The sequence below is a fragment of the Mauremys reevesii genome, linkage group 3 (assembly GCF_016161935.1).
Source record: "Mauremys reevesii isolate NIE-2019 linkage group 3, ASM1616193v1, whole genome shotgun sequence".
Taxonomy (NCBI): domain Eukaryota; kingdom Metazoa; phylum Chordata; order Testudines; family Geoemydidae; genus Mauremys; species Mauremys reevesii.
In genome coordinates this window covers 93,601,122-93,623,793 of record NC_052625.1, presented here as the reverse complement: position 1 = coordinate 93,623,793, position 22,672 = coordinate 93,601,122, and the positions used below count along the sequence as shown (strand labels likewise).

Below are 22,672 nucleotides of genomic sequence, written 5' to 3'. Positions count from 1 at the left end.
AGTTTCACAGGTATAATAGATGGCTTAATATCACCTGCAGGCTCTTTGCTGATGATGGAGAAGAAGGAAAGAGCCCAGATGAAATCTCAAGTCCCAGGCTGAGTTTTCAGGGCTGGTAGTCACAACAAGCCTGTGCTTAATTTTACTTGTAAATGGTGTAACTTTGATTTGGAAATCCTTGAGACACAATAAACATTGAACCACACAATGTTATTCTTAGGGCTTGGCTACACTTACAAATTTGCAGCGCTAAACTACTCAAGATAGTTAAGACCAAAGCAGATTGTGAAAAACTTCAAAATCACACAAAAAACTAAGTGATAGCAAAAAAAACAAAAAAAATGAAATTAATAAATGTAAATGAATGTATGTTGGAAAAAAAAAAAAATACTATACATACACATATGATGGGGGCTAATTTAGCTACAAAAAGTCAGGAAAAGGAAAAAAGATCGGAATTATAGTAGTTCTAGTTCTGAGAATGTGTGCAGAGGTGTGGGAAAAAAAAAAAAAAAAACAGGGAGGATGTTAAAAGAATTAATAGATAGAGAATATATAATTAGGCAGCAGGGTGTGAAAACAAACTTCTGCAGCGCTGCAAATTGTGGAACTCCTTAAGCGCCTGAGGAGGTTGTGAAGGCTAGCGCTGAGCCGCGCTCCCAGCGCTGTCCGCTATTCCCCACAGGGATGTGGAGGACAGAGGATGGAGATGGATGGCAGGAGAGAGATCACTTGATCATTGCCTGTTAGGTTCACTCCCTCAGGGGCACCTGGCATTGGCCACTGTCAGTAGACAGATACTGGGCTAGATGGACCTTTGGTCTGACCCGGTACGGCCCTTCTTATGTTCTTATGTTCTTATGTTAACCACACAATGTTATTCTTAGAATTATTTTTCAGACTAGAACTTCCATAGATTCCAAGGCCAGAAGGGACAGTTGTGATCATCTCATCTGACCTCCTGTATACCACAGGCCATAGAACTTTCCTAAAATAATTCCTAGAGCAGATTTTTTAGAAAAACATGCAATCATGATATTAAAATTGCCAGTGTGGGAGAATCCACTATCACCCTTGGTTGTTCCAGTGGTTAATTATTCTCACTGCTAAATATTTGTGCCTTATTTCCAGTCTGAATTTGTCTAGCTTCAATTTCCAGCCACTGGATCATGTTATATCTTTCTCTGCTAGAGCCCATTGTTAAATATTTGTTCCCCATGTAGGTTCTTATAGACTGCAGTCAAGTTCATCCTTTAGCCTTCTCTTTTTTAAGCTAAATTGATCGAGCCCTTTGAGACTATCACTACAAGGCATGTTTCTTCTTTGAGTAGTGTCCCTGTGGGTGCTTCATTTCAGGTGCACATACTCCTCTCAAGCCCTGGATCGGAGATTTTCCATTAGCAATGTCTGCTTGATCTGCGCTTGCGCTCTGTACAACCTCATCTCTCTCTGCAACAGTATATAGGGCTGTGTAGGCAAACCACCTACAGTTCCTTCTCTACTACCTCGGCCTGAGATGGAGTTCTAGCGTGTCTGCCTCTTGTGTTCCTCAGCATGTTTTGTAGTTGTTTAGTGTTTCTAGTTAGAGTTAGTTGTTGTTAGTATGGAATTAGTTAGCTAGCTGTGAGAGGTTTCAGTTTTTCTTCTCCCCCATTTTTTTTGAGGATCTTATTTGGCCTGGTTGGGCATGCCTGTAGAGCCCTGCTCAGATGCACAATTTATACCCATCGATGCGGGTATCCACAAATATAAAGTGAATATCCGCGTACCTGCAGGACTCTAGCGACAGACAACAAGCAAGACCAGCAGGGCCATGGCCAGCAACCGAGGCAGGAACTGCAGCCTCAAAAGCAGTAGCATGTCAGGCCACCACTTGCAGGAGCCAGTGCCCAGCCCAGGCAGCTCCTCCAGCATGGTTGTAGTGACCCCAGCCCTGCCCACTGGAGCAGGCACCAGGCTCACCAGCAGCTGTCCCTGGTCATGCTACTGTGTGCCAGGGACAAACACCCTTCCCTGTCCCTCTTCAGGGATCCTTCTCACGAAAGTCTGCTACATCAGGAGATAAACCATCTCCTCAGCATAGAAGCCATAGAACCAGTGCCCACACATCTAAGAGATGAAGGCTTCTGCTGTCACTACTTTTCGATATCAAAGAATATCTATACTAGACCTCAAGAGCGCTCAACAAATTTATCAAGCGCAGAAGTTCACAATGGTCACTTTGTCAATGGTTATTCCAGCACTAGAGAAAAGAGATTGGTGCTCAACACTCAACCTCCAAGATGCGTACTTCCACATTTTGATTTTACCAAGTCACAGACATTATCTCAGGTTCAGACTAGGCCAAGACCACGACCAGTACAGAGCACTCCCTTTTTGGCCTCTCATCAGTCCCCAGGGTATTCTCCAAGGTCCTCTCGGGTAGTGGCGGCCCTCTTATGCTCTCAAGGCATCATGATTTATCCCTATCTGGATGACTGCCTTCTCAGGGCACGTTCCTTCACAAAAGCCCAGCAAATCACTCAAACCAAACTGGACCTCTTCCTGTATCTGGCCTACAAATCAATGCACAAAAATCGATATTAACACCAATACAGAGGATGGAATTCATAGGAGTCGACCTCGACTCCATCCAGGCGAAGAGGCTCCTCCCACATCACAGATTTCTCAGGCTCTCCACACTGTTAGAGATGGTGCAATCCAGGCCTCAGATTTCGTCCAGACACTGCCACCAGCTTCTGGGGCATTTGCGTTTGGTACATCGGTTATAGCTCATGCCAGACTGGATGAGATCCCTCCAAGTGTGGTTCGGTTCAGTTTACAGGTCGAACAGAGATTGATTTATATGAAATGTGGAAGTCACCTTGAGAGTGAATTTCAGATGTGGTCTAAGAGTGACTTTGTTGGGGATGAACACAGTGAAGGGGGATGCACCATCAGAGCCACTATCTCCCCTATCCTTCTTGCTGAGGTGATGGCAATCAGGAACACCATCTTCATGGAAAGATGTGTTAAAGAACAAGTGGCCATGGCTTCACATGGCAGTCTAGTCCATCCTTCATATGCTCGATGTGAGGAGAGCCTTGAACTTCTGTTCAGACAGGACAAGAGCTTTGAGAAAATCTCTTGAGACTTCCTCTCCATTGCATCAAAAGGTACAGTGATTTCAGCTCAGGGACTCTCCAAATGGGTCTCGAACTGTATCTTCGCTGTTACCAGATGCATAATGTAGCACCCCCGTCTTCAATATGCACGCGGTCTACAAGATCGGTCTCCACTTCCATCGCCTTCTCCAAGGGCATCCCTATATCAGAAATCTGCAGGGCGGCTCCATGGGCATCTGCACAAACCTTTGCAGAACATTATACTGTCCTGCGAGACTTGGGTGCAGACACCAGTTTCGGTGCCACAGTACTATCATCTGTAACAGACTCGATGCCAATGTCCCAGCCTCCAGTGGTGGGTACTCCTTGGGTGCCACCTATCTTGTGCAGTAACAATGGTTCTTTGAGATGTGTCCCCTGATGGGTGCTCCACAACCCGCCCTTCTCCCCTTTACTTTGGAATTCTTGTCAGTGACTCTGCAATAGAGAAGGAACTGAAGAGGGTTCACCCATGCACGCTGGCTAGCCTCATGACAGGCGAGGAGCAGTGCATATACGGGCTGAACGGACACTGCTAAGAAAGTTCTCTAATCAGGAGCACAGGGGCGCAGACACACCTACAGTGGAGCACCTATTGGGGGACACATCTCAAAGAACCAAGATGAGTAACTTCTTCTCCTGTATATATTTAGTATACAGTATGTGTATATATACGCATATGTATTTGACACACACAAACCTTCCATCAGCATTTCTCCAGTGTGGTGTATTTATAATTCATATTTCATGTTGTTGGTGCCAGCAAAGCACTTTTTCCATATTATTTTATCCACCGCCTGGATAATACAATACTACTGATGGACTAGAAGCCACTGGTGAGGAAATACAGTAATGGACATGATGCATTAAAATGTCAAAAGGGAAAAATGGGAGGGAGGGGAAGAGGAATACACTTTAAAAAAAATCTAAATTACAAAAAATATATATCTTCTGAACGTTTTAAGTCCTAGATACGGTGAGTGTTGCCATAATGGTTTCAGATATTCAAAGAGAGGAATGTTGTAACTACATTGTCTGCCAGTTTAACCCTTTTGATCTCGGAATTTAAGTTTACAATTATAATCATGATTTTAAAAAGCACACTTGTGACATGCAGTGCTTACATCACAGAAAGGTTTAAAGTGCTGCAATAAAATCTCTTTTTATTATTCCTGGGGCGAGGCATAGGGTTTCCTATTGTTTCCTATCTTCCTCCTGAACTTGGAGGTGCTGTTTTTCTCTACTGGGAAGTGTTGTGGAGTTCAGGAAGGTTAAGTACTCATTCAAGTTTCTATGCTTATTCAAACCAGGCCATTTTTAGATGTAAGGCTGCCAGCTGTGAAATCCCCAAAGTAAACTAAGCTAAGACAGCAACTAGTAGCTGTAATTGGAGCCAGCACTGGGGGCATTTCATCTATTGCCTTTGAAATAGGATCCTATTATAGAAAGCATCCTTCTGCCCAGTCTTCTCTCTGGCAGAATTCAGTTTTTCTTTTTTTATCGTTTCAACGGATAATATCCATGTTTATTTTAAAGCATTTTTTACATTTTTATTGATTTAAATTTTCAGTTACACAAAAGTATTTTTTCCTATTTTAATCTATTTAAATTTTCACGGCTGTGGGAAATTGTGGGGGTCAGACATTAATTATTTCATGATAGTGGACACTGAGATGCAAAAGGTTAAAGCTTTATAATGGTTAACACACAAATTGTCAACATCACGTGAAAATATACAAAGTAAATAGCTTTACATCAAACTCTGAGTTCTCAAGCAGCCTTTTTCTTACTTTGCCCATCTGTAATTATTATCAGTAATCTATTATCATCATTGGAATATTTTTTCATCGATTTGTGCGTGAGCAGTCAGATCGATGTTTACTGACATTTACTGATAAAAATCTAATCCTCCCAAGCCAATATAACATTAATATACAATTATTGTGTAAGACAGAAGATGCAAGGGAGCTAGTCCTATTGAATTTCAGATTATCCACAACTCTAAAACTTCAAGGTGTTTCATCCCCTTCCAAAGACTCCCACACTTTTGATTTCCTAGAGGAGCCTTAACAAAATGAGTCAAAATGAGCCCCACCTTGCCTTCTATTAGTACTGCTTGGATACCCAAGCAATAAATTTCAGTCAGGGAGACTGCATTCTGCTTCCAAAAAAATCCCCCTACAGTTTCAATTGGATGATACAGTATTTGCTTTTTGGCCTAAACAGTTGTGTAGTGTTCCTGTGAACTGTTAAACATCTGCTGCGCTCCACCTCAAAGTTGGCTGCATTTCAGTGTTTTGGTGAAGTGATTTCTAGGTATACAAAGTTTCTAAGTGACTTTGGGATCAAAGGAAAGATATTAATGATAGTTGTAATTGAGCTTTCTAGCTGAGCTGCTAAACCAAGGTTGATGGATTTTTCTTTAAAGACCCTTGCCCCTCCTCCCTCCACCAAAAATAGTCATTTACTTCCAGCTGGTGCTTTTTTTTCTTTTTTTTTCCCCCTTCAAGTGAACTTCCTTTGCTCATGTTTTGCATTTGGGAGCAGAACCATATGCAGGTTTTTCCTGAAGTAAGAAATTTTTCAGAAGGGGTAGAGTATAATTGAGCTAGTGTATACTTGTTAAACGAAAGAGAGGCAGGAAGCGTCTCTTTTGAGATTTTTATAAATATATATATATTGTAAATCATCTCAAATTGCAGATAAAAATGTGTAAAGACAGCAGAAACTTCACACTGAACAAAATTATTTGTGTACTGGAGTGAAGGGAATAAATTTTTATCTGGAATTTTGTTTTACTGAAAAGCAAATCCATCATTTTGGAGTCCTGGGTGTCAGCAGGCTATAGATCCCACACAGGAATATGGAACCAATGATTTAGGGAGACTGTTTTTTGTTACTCATCCATCAAATGGACTGCTGTATGCTGTTCATGCCATTAGAGATCAACCACAGTCCTCAGGAATAAACAGTCCTTCCCTCCTTTGAACGTAACCATTTTTAAATAGTGAGAGCAAGGGTATATTGGGCAGGGACAGGGTGATTGATTCTCTGATAGTGGCTGTGAATTTTCGGAAATCTCAAAGATACTTTGATTTGATTACTGTCTCACTTCCAATTTTGGCTTAGTCCCTTTAGTTATTTAGAAAAGATGATTCCCTCTATTGGAATTATAGTTCTGTTAAAACAGATTTGCAGTATAGGAATCAATCTAGCTTAGGAACCTGCTGCCTCTGAACTGGATTTAATGGGAAACACAAATTAACTTCTGCTTTTAATGGAGAGATATTATCTTTATCGATGGAATACTAATAATACAGCGCTTCATCGATTGCTTTTCTAGGACAATCACAAAGCTTGGCTTCTTCAGGAGAAAGGGAGATGTCATTTTGAACACTGTTTTTGAATGATCAGGAGTATTTCAAGAGCCAGATAACAAGCTTTTGTAGATAGGATCAGTCTGTTGGCCAGAGAAACTAATGCTTTGCATCATTACCTTAATCTGAAGAACAGGAAGAAAATGTGTGTGATGTAGATGGGGACCATCATGGGAATCAAAACAGGGTGAAGAGTCCCTTGTTCCTAGTGGGCAGAATGGAAAAAGTGACAGAACGATCAAGTCTCATTGTGACCTGACACATTCAATGTGCAACTCGTACAGCAGAGAGAAAAAAGGAAGGGGCTTGTACTTTAACAGAGTTGACATATCAAGGATATTCAGGGGAGGTTAAAAGAAAATAATGCCTTTCTCTTAAACTATAAACCTTTTGCAGCACGGACTCTCTTCCTATGTAGAATGGTGGAACATAAATTTTTATTGGGCCACTAGCTGCTAATGTAAGATGAATATTAATAATAAAGACATAAATACAGCTAAGGGGTTACATTTTGTATGTTATGGGAGAGCTACCCAACTTCTCCCATCTACAGCTTTAGGTGTGTCTCTGTGTAATGATGATAGCAGATGCACTGAAACTGTCAAACTGTTCCTCTGACCTCAGTGAGTTTCTGGTGTCTTTTGAGCACAAGTTGCAGGAAGAGCCTGCTGGGGATTTGTATTGACATATGCACCGTGTCACTAGCAGGAGAATGTCTGAATGCAGAAATCCTGAGGCTGATAATTATATTATTATAAATATTATTTTATTATTGGTAAAAATTAAATAGCTCCAGGCTGTTGGGCAAGAATGCTAGTGGAAAACCTGCCCCTCTGGAAATCACTTTTCAGGACCTACTGTCTTGATTTGCTCTCTCTTGCCATGTTGCTGCACCCTGCTCTGTTGTGTTCAGTGTGCTGGGAGACAAAGGAAATTTACTCTGAAAATCCTGAACTTTGAAGTGCTGGCATTAAGTGATCAGGATTTTAGTTAGTTGCCAGCACAGTGAGCTTAGTAGAGCTAGGGAGTGCTCAAAAGTGATGCAAAAATGCGACTGAGCCATCATAAAATCTTGGTGGAGGGAAGTGTGAGAATCACAGTGCAAGATCAAAGTGGCAGAGGAAGTTGAGGATCCTGGATTCTTTTTGTGGCAGTAATACATGGGGGGGGAATTGGATCAGTTCTTCAGCAATTGCACATAGGGAAGTGTGAAAAATTCCATGTCTGTTTCCCTTCGTTTATATTTTTAGTGCTACACATTGGTGACCTTATGGCTGTTAATGCACCAGGAACAGATTCTCACCTGCTTTCAAGTAATTCATTCTGAATTGGAGTTCACAGGGCATTCTGCTTTTTTAAGAATGCTATTTATAAACATACACAAAAATAGAAGGTACATAGAGAGAGAGTCATATGAGTCACTCCTAATTTTGGTTTCAAGTCAAACCAGACTAAACTAGCCCTCTTGGCATTCTGATTCAGCTTGACTAACTCCTTTCATTCCCATACTGTACAAGACAAGTTGGTTTTTCCAGCAAACCAGTTCACTTGCAAGTGGGTGGAGCAGGACCTTGCCTCGTGGTTGTAGTGGAAGTTCGGAGCAATGGCAAGCATAGAGCCAGGATTCAGGTGCCAAGCCAAAAAAATCAGAAGTCAAGATCAGGAACACCAAGCTGAAGAGTAAGCCAAAGTCAGGGTTGAGAACCCAAGCCAGAGGTCGGGCAGGGCAGAGAGGCAAGAGTTAGGCTGAAGCAGGTGGGATCAAGGCAGGAGCAGAGCTGGAACAAGGACTGGAAGCAGGCTGGAACAGGAAGCAGAAGGGAGAGCCGGGCAAGCGCAGCTGAGGGCGTGGTATTCATTGAGTAGTTGCTGTGCTGCCACAGCTGCAAGGCTCAGTTAGCAGGCTGCTGACCACCCTGCCCTATGAGGAAGCACGACTACTTGGAGAAGGCTCCTTGGGCCCAGCTGAGCTTGCTGGGTTGTCTAGCGTCCAACTGTGCTCCTGACATTACTGTTCGGACTACAGAATCCCTCTTTGTCCCATTGCATGCTACACTTGGGCCAAGAAATGTATCTCCTCCTAGTGCTGACACATTATATCTCATAGGGACAGTAGACAAGCAGCTGTCTTTAGAACTGCAGTTTAAATCTACCTTGTCAGTAAGGTAGCCGGGGGTCACTAAGAGAGCATAGCTTCAGTGTGATTACAGACCATTTGACTTGGTCAGCTTTTCAGCAGTCCCATGTTCTCTGTCACCAAGCATTATGTTGCATTTATCTAATACAGGTTGCAGTTGTCTGCAGATGATTTAGTTTATTCTTAAACTAGAAAATATGAGAGTAGACGCCTCAAAGCACATGGAAGAACAGTGTGTAATAAAAATATTTTGGGAGATCAAAATTAGTGGCTAAATCCTGCAGTCATTCCACTAAATGTTGGCACATGTTTAAAAAAAATAAAAGACCATTGTTCACCTGGTGCTTTACGCAGGGTTTGTCTACACGGTAGGATAATATACATTAATAATATGTCGCACAGCAATTGGTTCATGTAGATCTTGCTGGTGCGCACTAAATGGTCCCTGATGCGCTTTAACATAGTACTGTTTTAAACAGCGTTAGGTTTAGGGAACCTTCAGTACACACCAGGAGTATCTATGCAGACCAGTTAAAGTGCAACACATTATTGTGCTTTAGAAATCACATCCCTGTAGTACGCATTGCTGCACCATGTAGACAAGTCCATATTGCAATACCACAATAGGATTATAAAGTCAAAGAACAATACATTTAGCTAAATACACCCATATGTGATCAGGAGCAAAGGAGATTAGTGATTTATTTCTGTGGGTTAGTGCTACATGTATCTTGTTATGTTACCTTGGGTATCTCTCCTTATGGCCATATTTTCAAAAGTGGCCTCTAATTTGAGTCTCCAGCTTTAGAAACCTTAGCCCTGCTTTTCAGATGTGTTGAGCACCTGCCTCTCCCATTAACTTCAATTGGAGTTGTGGATGCTCTGCCCTGAAATTCAGGACTTCCGTGTCTACAGCTGAGCACCAAAATTTGAGACCATTTTTGAAAGTCTGAGTCTTAATTCTGCTTCTCATTTTTCCTTATCTATAACACAGGGATAAAGAGACATATCCCATTTTGTCAGATGGTTAGAGGTATGTAGTTGAAAAAGCTAAGTAAATGCTATGTGGTGATGATGTTAATATTCATGAATTAGATTTGCATCTTTCTTTGCTTTTTCAGACTTTGATGTAATGTAAGTAATGCCACTACAATTCACTGGGCTTTAGATCCCAATGGAAAATGAGTAGGTGACCAATGAGGTGAACCATTTAGCAGCAAAAGTTTGCTGATTTGGTGACAGTAGCCAGTAAATTAACAGATAAACACGTGGCTACAATTTTCAGACGTACCGAGCAGCATAGCTCCAAATCAGGCCAATAGAGAACTGAATGCTGGGTTTATTTTCCTCTTAGGTTCACATCTAAATGTAACCTTGAATGATAACGTGTATAGGAGATGCTGGGTGCTATCTTTTCCCTATGATGGTAGCAGATTATTCCACATTTCAGTGTTGCCTTTCATGCATGGTGATTGAGCAACCTAGTGTGAGTTGATTCCACTGATGTGGTATCAGTACATCCTCACTGGTACTAACCTACATGCTTTTGTCATTGATATTTCATAATGTTTCTTCACTGTCATCTGCATTTCAAAGCCATGGCCCCTCCCTGCCCACCCACCCACTCAAGCATACACTTTTCTTTTCCCTCCCGCTCCTGAAAAATGAATTTTATCAAAAGTCTCAGCACCCATCACACCAGAAAGTTGTTTGTTTGTTTGTTTGTTTTTTAAATTATTATTATTGTTGTAACTCAGAGTTTCTCCACTAAACAAGGGAAGAGACAAATACATGTTTGGGAAGTTTTATACTAACAGCTAACAAAAAAAGGGAAAATTAAGTTTTAATATAGCGTTACATTATATTTGATTTTATATATGTGTGTGTGTGTGTGTATATATATATATAAAATCAAATACACACACACACACACACACTCTCTTACCTTTAAATGCCATTTTAAGGCTTTTGTAACTAGCATCCTGATCTCATACAATTTTGTTGTGGTTTAAGTTATTACTCACTGATGAGTTTCTGGTCAGAGCACAGCAAGCAATTACTTTTTTTTATTTTTCTTTCCTTTCTTTCTCTCTCCCAATTCACAACCTCCCTTGATGGCAGATTACAGCTTCACTTCTCCAAGGAAGCTCATAATGTGGCAAGGGGGAAAATCCATAACAAAAGTGTATGTGTGAGAGAGAGAGAGTGTGAGTGTAAATCCTGCAGGGAAAATGTGTTTGTAGATCTCACTCCTGAATTACTCTCATTATAATAACCCATTTGGTGTCAGAGTATGACAGATTATAAGTGTTTATGGCTAGTCCCCGCTCAAGACAGATTTAAATAAAATACTTCTGGTTATTGTGCAGGTCAGTGTGTTTAAATAACAACCCCCCAAATCATACTTTGACATTTAAAAGAGAGAGGAAATATTGTCATGCGGCAGACCTAGCACAGATAAGCGCAAGGCAATTTGGTCAGTACACTGTGATTTGTGAGTACAGTCTAACATACTCATTTTCACAGCTTGTAATCAAATAGCCACCTTAGCAATGTGTCAGCATTAAAAAAAATACTCCTTTTAAAATGTTTACACAAATTACCCCCCTGAGATTCTACAGTGCATTCTCTGCAAAACCAATGTAGGTTAAAGATCTGGAGTAAATTTATGCCTAAAGACCTACAGAAAATGAGAGAACCTAATCCCCCCCCCACACACACACCGCAAAAGGTCAAACTCTGACATGTTTCCTTGCGAGGAGTAAGGTTTTACTTTTGTTCTTGCAAGAAGCTTAAACCACTTTTATCATTCTGAATAGCTAATCCTGACCCAGCTCTGGAATTTCCTGATACTGTGCCTGGTGTTTCTGATACTCATTTTGTAGTAAGTCATCAGGCCCAACCTGAGGAAGATGACTGCAAAGAGCACTTGACATGAGATGGAAACATTTAATAGGTACTAAACCAATAGACCAGTCAGCATTCCATAAAGTAGCTCAGTGCTATGAAATGGTTTCACTGTAAGAGCTTGAAATAGCCCACTAACCTACTGGTGATTTCAGGCCCAATTAAGTAATGGAACCTCAGTTTAAGGGACAGAATTCTTGCTCAGATAGCAGTGACTTCTATTATGCCATGGACTCCTGGTATTTTCTGTAATCTCTGTTCTTTCATAAAATTGCCTTGTTTTGCTTTGTTATAATGACCAGATCTAGCATTGCAACCCCCCTTTTTGAATGTAAGGATCACTACTTCAGCTCAGAATGCACGGTTAAATGAGATCTCTGCTACCGAGGCTACCCCGAGGTTGCTCTTTTTTACATAGACAAGGGCTTAAGTACCAATCAGTTCTCAGATTGATTGCAAATGAAAGAGAAATCCCCCTAACTTTCTTAAAGAACACTGCAAATGTGGATGTTTTGAAATAGACTAACTTCAGCTATGAGCTGAGATCACACCCTTTAAATAGTGTGTCCAAACATTTCTTACGTTCAATTTTATGTAAGAACTTTTGTAAGAGTTTTTGTGCTTCCCTGCTGATTATATGGGCCTTCTCAGCAAGGGAGAGTGATTGAGCCTCACAGGAACAGCACTAAAGGTGCTCAGGTCATCCCTCCCCCCATCTGTGCACACTCCTGCCTGCTTGCCATTTCTGCAACAGCATTGAGGTAAGGCCATAAAGAGGCTAAGCTCTATCTCCAGGTCTGCAAAGTGGCCCCAAGGAATGTAAAACATTCTGTAAGAGACTGGTAACTGAAAAAAGGGGCTCCTGCCTCCTAGGTTATCCCCCAACTGGGGTTCCATGCAGGGCCTGGGGAGGGAGGAATAGGTTTTTCCCAAACCTCCAGGTTTCAGTTGCTCCCTAGCCTCATGATAGGTGCTTGGGGAGTGAAGAAAGAGAGTTCACCTGGGCACCCCCAGTCCCTGTCGCTTACCTGCTCCATACAGGGGTCTTGAGAAAAGGGGACACTTTCAGAGTTCCAAACTTGTACACAATGTTATCATTGGGCCAACGGGGCCTGTATCCAGAGGCCCCGGCCAATTGAGGGGCCCTAGAAAAATGGCCACCTGCCCCGCCCACCCAACACTCCTGCTGGTGAGCAGGTCAAGCCCCCGCGCCCTGACCCCATTTCCCCAGCAGGAGTTTGTGGTGGGTGGAGGGGACTGCAGGCAGAAGGGGTGGGGAGGGGGCCCCACTTGCTCTGGCCCAAGGCCCCACAAAAGCTTAATCCGCCTCTGCTGTCTGATTCTGTGTTCCGAGTACATTCCTCAGAAGGCTTGGGGAAGAGCATGAATATGAACTCCCCTCCAGAACAGTAAATGGGAATGATGTCATCATGCTTAGTGCATGAGACAGGAAGAGCAACGATCAACAAAACAGTGAAACTGACAGTACACAAAGTGCTGTCAGTTCCACAAAGTAAATAAAAATATAGAATGTTTTCCTAATCTCGTTCAATCACAGTATCCTTAGGGATTACTTGTAGCAATAGTAGGTTAAAACAGAACAAAGGTGAATATAAGTGTGGCTTTTTGAGCTATTGATGTCACTTTATAATAGCCCAAATGACTTTCCTCCAAAGTGGAAAGAAAACAGTATGCTAAGGTGTCATAAAGTCATAGACATTAGAGATGGAAAAGACCTGGTTCGTCATCTAGTTCAGCCCCCTGCAAATGCAGAATTGTTCCCTACAGTGAATATTCTAATGCCTTTTGTAGTCTATTTGTAAATGAGTAAAGGAATGGGATTTCCATCACTTCCATTAAAGGATAAATACCCCTCAAGGGGAGGGTGTTTTCCTTTACACTTAGCCTAACTTTTTTCTTTTTTTAATTTCTTCTTGTTATTCCTAGTTATAATCACTTGCATTCCCTTTAGCCAGTTCCTTCCTTGGTGATCACAGCGTCAATATGATTTACAACTTATTGGATTTCTTCGGCAGTATAGTATACAGCTGATAAGTTAAGTTCTCACCAGTAGATGTCACTCCAGGTGTAAAAACAGTTTTTTTTAAAACTTCAGCAATTAATTTTAATGTTGCCTTGCAAAAATAAAGAGTTTGGGGGGCATGTAGGGAAGAGATTGGTAATATATTTTCAAATAACTACTACTTAAGCAATGTATCAAATACTTCAGTGAAGCAACACAGAAGGAAGCATAAGATTTTCGATTTTATTCCAACAACCAACAGATGATGCTATGACCTTAAGCATATATAAATATGTTTAGCAGCTGCTGTGTAACATATTTATAAGTGTTTAGTTACTTGGAGGTTAATCAAAATGAGTTTGGTGATCTCCGCTCAGTTCTTAATGGACTCTACTTCATATTATAGCACTGATGCAGCACAGTTTATCACAGTCAGCTGTCTTTACTCAAAGGGAGACCAACTGTGAAGTGAGAATTAGAGGATGAAGTAATACCTACTTTTTACCCCTTACCAGAAACTGTCCATTCCAGCCCATCATAGAGCAGTACTGTTGGTGAGGTGTGTATTGGACACTGCACCTGACCTCAAGATAAAACAGTCTTTACTCAGATAAAGTTTTAGCTATCAGGGTCTCTAAATTGTTCCGTATGTAATATAGTTCAGTATTGGTCAGTACTTTGATAGGATATTGCCAAAGAACACATAAGTTCTACAGAACTGGTGCTTGGTGATTCTCTGTTTCCTTACTGAACCAATGCGCTAGGATAGAACTGGATTACAGTGAAAACTGAAGTTCTTCTCTGAATAGTGTCCCTGTGGATGCTCCACTTGAGGTGCACATGTGCCCCTGTACCTTTGATTGCAGATTTTTGGTAGCAGTGCCTCTCTTGTCAATAAGCAATCTCTGTTAGTGACAGGCTCTCCCACTGCATTCATTGCTTGGGAGACTCTCATGTTCTCATGCTTTTCTTTTAAGGGAGGATCCCATAAAAACTGGGAAATTAAGTGTGAACTATTAATGAAGGAGCAAGCTTTAAACCTAGTTTTAGGCGCAGGTATAGAGAAACCCCATGTCTGTCGATGCCCCGTCATCATTGAGATCACTACCACAGAGAGCTTCCAAGGAGAAAATGACACTGAAACCCCAGTCTCCACCACTGTCCTTGACCGAGTTACGGATAAGCAAGCCACCAGTGCCAAGAGCTTTCTATTCCAAGTGTAAGGAAGGGGTTAAGAGGAACAAAACAACAGAGTGTTCCTCATCAAAGATGATCCGGTCACCAGGGGCCTCAGGCTCCGAGACGAGTGCTAGTGAGACTCTTGAGTACAGTGGGTACTGTGAAGCATGTTAAGATTTCAGCTGTGTCCCATACATCAGTGGTAAAGGGCTTAGTACTGAAGACTGCTACTGCAAGGGATCAGCTTCAGTGGAATCCTTGACCCCCTCGATACCAACATCTGCACCTCACATAATGGCCTTTGCAACACCATCAGTGTCAGTTCTGAGTTCTGTTGTGCTTCTGCTACTGCAGGAATTCTGGTACTCAAAACACCTTATGGTATTGAGTGAGTCTGAGTCTCCACTCCTTGTAACCTCTGGATGCCTCTCAGTCCCGAGATTGGCTGGGTACTGACTGCTCATGTTTCTAGGAGACCTGCCTCTTCTCCACCTTTGACGATCCATGAGGAGGGGTTGTCACCTTTAATACAATATGTGGAGGAGCATACTGACTCAGATTCTGAACTTTCTCCTCAAGGATCCCCAATTTGTTCCAGGAGATGTTATTCCCCATTGCAAATACAACAGAGGAAGGGCACCAGACCCCTGCCTTCCAACACTTGGGATGCCCAGCATTAGTTTCCCCCCTGTGCCTTATGATCTGCCTTATTGGGATACATGGGCAATGTACTGCCAGCAGTTTTGAGGGACCTCAACTCAGTCCCAGAGGAAACCACAGGACCCCATTTCCCAGGACCATCCATCCCTCCTCCCCATTCTGTGCCAGAGGAGACCTTTGAGGAGCAAGAGGCAAGGGCAGACAAGAAGGTTTTTATTTTCTTATCCACCACCAAACTCTCTGGTCATGGATGCAGTCAATTAAAAGGGACATGTAGCTTACCCAAATAATAAGGACCAGAAACATCTGACTACATGAACTATGAAAATATGACTACATGAACTATGAAAAGTTAATGCTTTTATTGACCGTTTACCGCATGAATTTCAAGAACAGTTAAGCACATTTTAAAGGAGGGTCAGTTTTTGGCAAAAACTTCACTTCAGGCTTCATTTGATGTGGCAGACACTGGAACCAGGTCTATTTCCACGGCGGTAGTGATGAGGCAAGCTTCCTGGGTTCAGTTGTCCAGGTTTCTGCAGAAGGTGCAATCAGCTGTGGAAGATTTACCTTTCGATGGCCAGAAACTTTTAGCAGAGTCCACGGACGAGTCCCTAAAGGATTTCGGACAACATTTAGGTCTTTAGGGATATACACATCTATAAATAAAAGGAAGTTTAGTAGTTGTCAGTCAACATAAAGATCCTGCCCTGCTCAATTTTCCACCAGAACCAATAGCTAAGAGGTCAAGGTTTTCAAAGAAAAAGCCTGCAACTGTCATGACTGCTTTATCCCAGTCTTCAACATCGTTCAAATGCCAGTTTTGATGGTTTTGTTGAGAATCCAGACCACCCAATGACCAGGTGTCATCAGCCACATGACACAACCCCCTTCCTCAAATTGGACATTCCCTCTCTCTATTTCATCAAGCGTGGGAGGTTATAACACTGGACAAATGAGTATTGGAAGCCATTACTTCGGGTTATACTGTCCAATTTACCTCCACCCCACCCTTCCAATCCTCTTCCCCATCCCGTGTCAGGGACCCCTCTCACAAGCAATTGCTGACACAGGTGATCTCATCACTCCTAAGTCTAGGAGCCATAGAGTCAGTTCTACTTAAACACAGGGGGAAAAGGTTCTATTCAAGATATTTTCTGATACTAAAGAAAAATGGATTTGGAGGCCAATACTAGATCTCAGACAATTGAATAAGGATTCCAGACACCTGAAATTCAGGGTAGTCTCCCTAGCAGTTATAATTCCCTCCATGGAATCGAGGGACTGGTTTGCAACCCTCATCCTCAAAGATACCTTCTTCCATGTAGCGATACATCCTTCCCACAAAAGAGTTCTTTTCACTTTGTCACAATCATTACCAGTATCGGGTCCTACCCTTTAAGCCTGTCATCCGCCCCAAGGGTGTTCTCAAAATCATGGAGGTCATCGATGCCTACTGCCATTGTCTAGGAATAATTGTCTTTCCCTACTCCAATGATTGTCTTCTCATGGGTCAGTCATATCAGGAGGTGTGATCGGCAGTTCGACCAACTTATCTGTTCTGACGTCTAGGCCTGCATATAAATCTTGATAAATCAAGGCCCCTGTACAACAAATTCTCTTGATTCTGGAGTCGATAGGGGGCAGAGCTTATCTCCCTCTCCACAGGTTCCTTGTGCTAAAGAACCTTATCCAAAGATTTCAGCTCAGCCGACAAGTTCCAGCAAGGATATGTCTGAAACTGCTGGAACACATGGCATCTTGCATTTTTGTAACACAAAACATCAGGTTGTATGTTCGATGTCTCTGGGGTAGCTTAGGACTGTTTATGTACCCAACAAACGCAGTGTCAACAAGCAGGTATCTGTACCCAGTCAGGTCTTACAGTCATCTGGTGGATGAATCCGTTCGAAGTTTTGTGCAAAAATCCTGCTCAACCAGAATCCTCTACAGTCATATTAATATTGGACGCGTCCATCATGGCATGCAGAGCACATTTGGGTTCTCACACAGTCCAAGGTAAATGGGCACAACACTTGCACATCAGTCTGTTGGAATTGGAATTAAGGACTGTCAGAAATGCTTGCCTCCACTTTCTTCCCCTACTCAAAAACAAGTCCATCAAGATCATGACAGACAACATAGTGTGTAGAGAAGGAACTGAAGGTGGTTTTCCTGCACAGTGCTGTATGCCTTGGTATGGGGCACAAGGATGTGTAGGGTGCATGTACAGCCACAATGGGCACTGCTACCAAAAATCTCTGATCAAAGGCACCGGAGAGCATGTGCACCTAAAGTGGAACACCCTCAGGGACACAAGAGCTCCAGTTATTGCTCAAGGGGAGTAACCTCTCTTTCTGCCATTTATTGTCATTGTGGTCATTCAGGATTCTGAGGCACTTTTTCAAAGATTGGGTAGGTTTTTGAATGTCCTGGCCAAAGATAGCCATCTCATTACATTTACCTAATTCCCACCTGCAGTTTCAACTGGAAATAGTTTTTCACTTCCTGTTGTATAATGTTATTGTGCACTGTTTAGCAAGTGTCATGTTTGATCACTGTGGTAGGTGATGTGATCCCATTATATAGTTTGTGTGTCAATTTAAAATCCCCCAGGCCTACAACCAGATCTTTACAGATGGATCCTTATACCTCCCTGGAGCCCCATAGTTAATAAAACAATTTGGCATGAAGGATGCTATTAAGAAGATATGGTATTGTTGTAGTACTGTTATAATATTATTGAATCAAGAGCATTTTCTGTTTGCTTGCTAGGTGGAGATCTGCATTGTTTCTTTAAAAGCAAATGGCAGACATGAGAGAGACTTGGCTTCTGAAGCTTATTTCCTGTCTCTCTTTCCCATCCCACCCCTTGAAAGAACCTTTCGGAACATATGTTTTGCGTATTATGCCATAGAACGAGATATGCAGGTTTTCCCCATTTTGTTAGTATTTGTAGCCCTTAATGATAAGGATCTCATTTATTCAGAGTAAAAAGCTTTTTTCCACCAGATATACTTGTGATATATAACAGTTTTTAGCCAAAACTTTGAGAAGTGCTTTCTTTTGAAAGGTTACGATATTTACATAAGAAAAGCTTGATTGTAACACTGAACTCTTTTGAAGTTGTTGCCAAATGGTCCTAGTCTTTATTTCCTTTTATAATTTCCCCTTGGAGATTTGCCCCACTATGCATTTTTTTAAAAATTCCCTCCACAACTCATCGCATGCTTCAGCAGAGAAATGACATTGTATGGCAGTTGTCTCATTCATATCAAAAGAAATCCTTTGCCTCTTCGCAGGAGTGACAGAGCAAAGGACAAAACTGATTTGTTTAAAAATGCTTTATTTAGACAACACATTCTCTACTCCTTTAAAGAAATTCACAACGTATTTGGAAAAATTAAGCCAAATGGCGCTTTAATGCTCTGTACCCCACTCCCAATGGAAAAGATCAAGTCCTGTCAAAGATCTTGGAAATCTAACATTATTTTGCAAACAAATTAAAAAATATTGAAGCTAGTCAAATCATTCAGAAATTGTAGGTTTGGTTTTATGTTTTGGGATTGGTTTGTTTGTTCCATTTTTTTTTGTTTGTTTTTATTTTATATATATATATATAAACCATAATGCTGAAAAAAGCATTTGTACCAAACCTGCAATCTGACACCAAAATATGCCATTTTATGTACTTGTAAGGTAGTTAAATGTGAGTCGCTAAAGGTGGGTTTGTAACTTTTATTTTGTTTTTTGAAAAGCACAAAATAAAATTTGAGACGTTTAATGGAGAAACTCTTAGATCTGAGGTTTGTATTTTCACACATAAGATATGCAGACACAAGTATACTTGTGCATGTGTTTTTATATTTGTATATATGTATGATGAATATCAATATGTGTGCACAGACCTAAGTATACCAATGTATGGTACATAATTACACTAGAGCTGTAAGGAATAAAGGGGCTATTTTTTTGAGTGGAATGGGCATTGTGTTTACTATAAAGAACTGCAAAACCAGTAGTTTACACAACTGAGCAAATTCCTTTTGTTTATGAAAATTTGCTAGCCCAGGTACAAAATCTTCTGTCTAGCCTTTACTAGACTGATGATAGTTTTTAAAAAATTAATGATATTTTACTTGTTCCTCAAAACAAAAATACTGGTTCCTGGTGGGTGGAGGAGTATCATTTGGCAAGACTTCATTTGGGACACCTTTTTGTGCAAACTAAGATCCCAGTCATGCAAACATGTATATACACGAGGGTAACTTTTAAGCATATTAATAATTCCATTGAGATTTCTTTTGTCAGTAATGAACATACGTACCTGTTCGCAGGATTGCAGCCTGGTGTACGTTTTGTACCGTGCTGTAATCAAGTCCATAATCAGGTTCTTTACCTTAATTCTTTTGGTGTCATCTACTGAAGGACTGAGTCCATAGCCCTGTGAACAAAGTCAGGACTGACAAGAGAAAAATCTACTGTGGTGCAGTATCTTGGTGTTGGGGGGAAGAAGCAGCAAGCAGCAATATATGACATTCATATGGTTTGATTTGGAAATTCCATTGAAGCTACTTTTGGCCATTAATGGTTCTCAAAGAGCCCAGGATGTGTAGATACGTTTTCATGTACAACTAATGTTTACTCTCCACCACAAGGATATGAAATCTTATTGCAAACAAGACACCTTTGATAAGAGCAAATAAGTGAATTTCCTAAAAATGACCCCCACTCATCCAGGATTTTTTGTTTTGTTTTTGGTTTTTGGTTTTGTTTTTTGGGGGCGGGGAGGTGTATGGCTTTTGTGACAGACAAAGGAGCTTTAATATAGGTTCAAAAAAACTTTATTTTTTAAACAGAACTTGTCCCAGTTGCTTTTCTTATGCCAATTTCAAATTCTCCTTTCTCCCTCCTCCGAGTCCATCACTCTATTCCCTTGGAACAGATAATAATCTATACCTCCTTGTGTGATGTTATGTTGTATCAGTTCAAATTAATAAGTGAGTACATTTTTGGAGGTTTGTGTTCGATCTAATTCTGTCTCAGATTATACAGTAACTAATTCAACACTAATAGCCCCCCAGTGCAGGTAAAACTAATTGCCTGCCTCTTCCTTAGCTACCTGTGAATGCTAAGAGATGAATGCTGTGACAAACCGTAACACACCCAGCAGTGAGATAGATACGTAATGAGAGCCTGTGCGTGTGCTTTCTCTTCACATAGGCAAGGCAGTTTTCCTGGCATGAATCAGAGTGGTATTATGGGATCCAGTTCTCCCTACACGCAGCCGATGAACAACAGCTCTGGCCTGATGAACCCACAAGCTCCTCCTTACAGCATGGCACCTAACATGGTGAACAGTTCAACAGGTAATGGTGGGTAACGTTTCAGGAGTGACCTTCCTCCATGAATCTCTTTAAAGGTACAAACCCTCGAATGATGGCAGAGGGATTATCCTTTATACAGTTTACCAGCTAAGTGCATGTTGTTGACTCTATACTGAGTTGAGGTGCTCAGATTTTTTGGTGAAATACTTGATACATTTCTGCTTCGATCAAATCCTCTCACATAGTGTGTACATGAATGTGATGACTTTGAAAAGTTATGGCAGCATATTTGAAGTTGGGTCCAAACTTGGCTTACCTTTTGGGGCACGTGGAGGTGCAGAGAGAGAGACTCTTACATTTTCAAAAGTGACTAATTTTGGGTGCCTTACTCTTTGAGATCCCAACTTGAGACACTGAAAATGGGCCTGATTTTTAGAAAGCGCTGAGCATCTGTCTTCTGAAAATCAGATCACTTCAAGTTGCTGTAAGTTGGGCACCCACAATAACTAGTCACTTTTGAAAATGTGTACCATATACATTGTATTTGCAAAGTCACTATATCTATACAGTGCTTCTTTCCTTTGCTTGTTGACATTTACTATATGAAATAATTGGATTCAGTCATAACTGGAAAAAAGTGCCAAATGCAAACAAGATATATTTGAAATACCTGCTAAAATTGTGTTACAGTTTGTGCCTTGCACTATGGGAATTTAAAATTATTATTAGTACTGTTATTTGTTGCACTGTGTGTGGCTTCAATGCCCCGTAGCACCTGTGAAAGAGAGACAAATTAATGTAATTCTCTGTTGATAATAAGCTTAAAGTGTACAATAATATTGAGAGGCTCGCCACCTCATCTGAAATGTTAACAGCTAAATTCTTGCAAGATCATATCTGAGTAAGAGTTTATCCTTTTGATTCTCCAAGACATTAGGGAGTTTTGGATAGGATTTCAATGACCCTAAGGCAGTGATACCCAGACTGAAGCGCCCGAGCCACAGGTGGCTCTTCAGTGTGCCTCCCGCAGTTCTTTTCAGCACCCGATATTAAAACACTGTCTGATTTAATTAACCAGTCTAAGTTATTTAACCACTCAGTATCTTTTACCATGTTGGAGCATAAGCTTTCGTGGGTGAATATCCACTTCGTTGGACATATTCACCCATGAAAGCTTATGCTCCAATACGTCTGTTAGTCTATAAGGTGCCATAGGACTCTTTGTCACTTTTTACAGATCCAGACTAACACGGTTACCCCTCTGATATTTTACTATGTTATTAACCAATTGTAGTTGATAAAATAATAATACTTGGTCAGTCATTTTGATGTGCAAATAATATACATTTTTATATCATGTATTATTTCATAGTAAATGAATCAATGAATTCACATTCTTTTGGGTAATGTTATTTGCTAATTTGGCTCCTGAACCACTGAGGTCTGAGTATCCCTGCCCTAAAGCATAACTCCAGAATGCTTGAGCCCAAACCTTTGAGTCTCTATCAGTGCACTTGCTATTTATAGTTATTCTTCTTGAAAAAGCTTTGGTTTTTGTGGGGTTACTAGGAAGGTGTTACAAAGGTCAGGCAAGTTGATGGGATTCCTCTCTTCAGCTGGTACAGTACCTAACTTACCTTTTGTTGCTTAAGCAGTACAGCATGTCAAGTACAAGATGAACTGTATCTTACCAAGAGCCTCGGGTTTTATATCTTTCTCCCAACTCTACCCTCCCTGTTTCTTTCCTCCTTCTTTCTCATCCTTTCTAATTTTTTTCCTCTTCAACTATCAGTCCTCTTTTGCTTTCATATAGAAAACGGACAGTGACATCATAGTACCTAATAATGTCCAGGGTTTTTTTTCCCTTGACCACAGTTAAGCAGAGGTATTCCCAGCTAACTTATTTTTCAAGTGCTCAT

At 41.1% G+C, this 22,672-nt stretch overlaps 1 protein-coding gene across 13 annotated transcripts in view; it reads left to right on the top strand.

Moving 5' to 3' along the window:
- ARID1B (AT-rich interaction domain 1B) overlaps positions 1–22,672 on the top strand; it is a 405,616-nt gene that overhangs the window by 328,994 nt on the left and 53,950 nt on the right. For 8 of the 13 annotated variants that reach the window (XM_039529451.1, XM_039529448.1, XM_039529450.1 and 5 more), the window contains one exon: positions 20,650–20,801. In XM_039529451.1, the coding sequence (XP_039385385.1) occupies positions 20,650–20,801 (152 nt within the window). The remainder of the gene's footprint in view (positions 1–20,649; positions 20,802–22,672) is intronic. The other 5 variants (XM_039529457.1, XM_039529455.1, XM_039529454.1 and 2 more) reach the window with 1 other exon arrangement.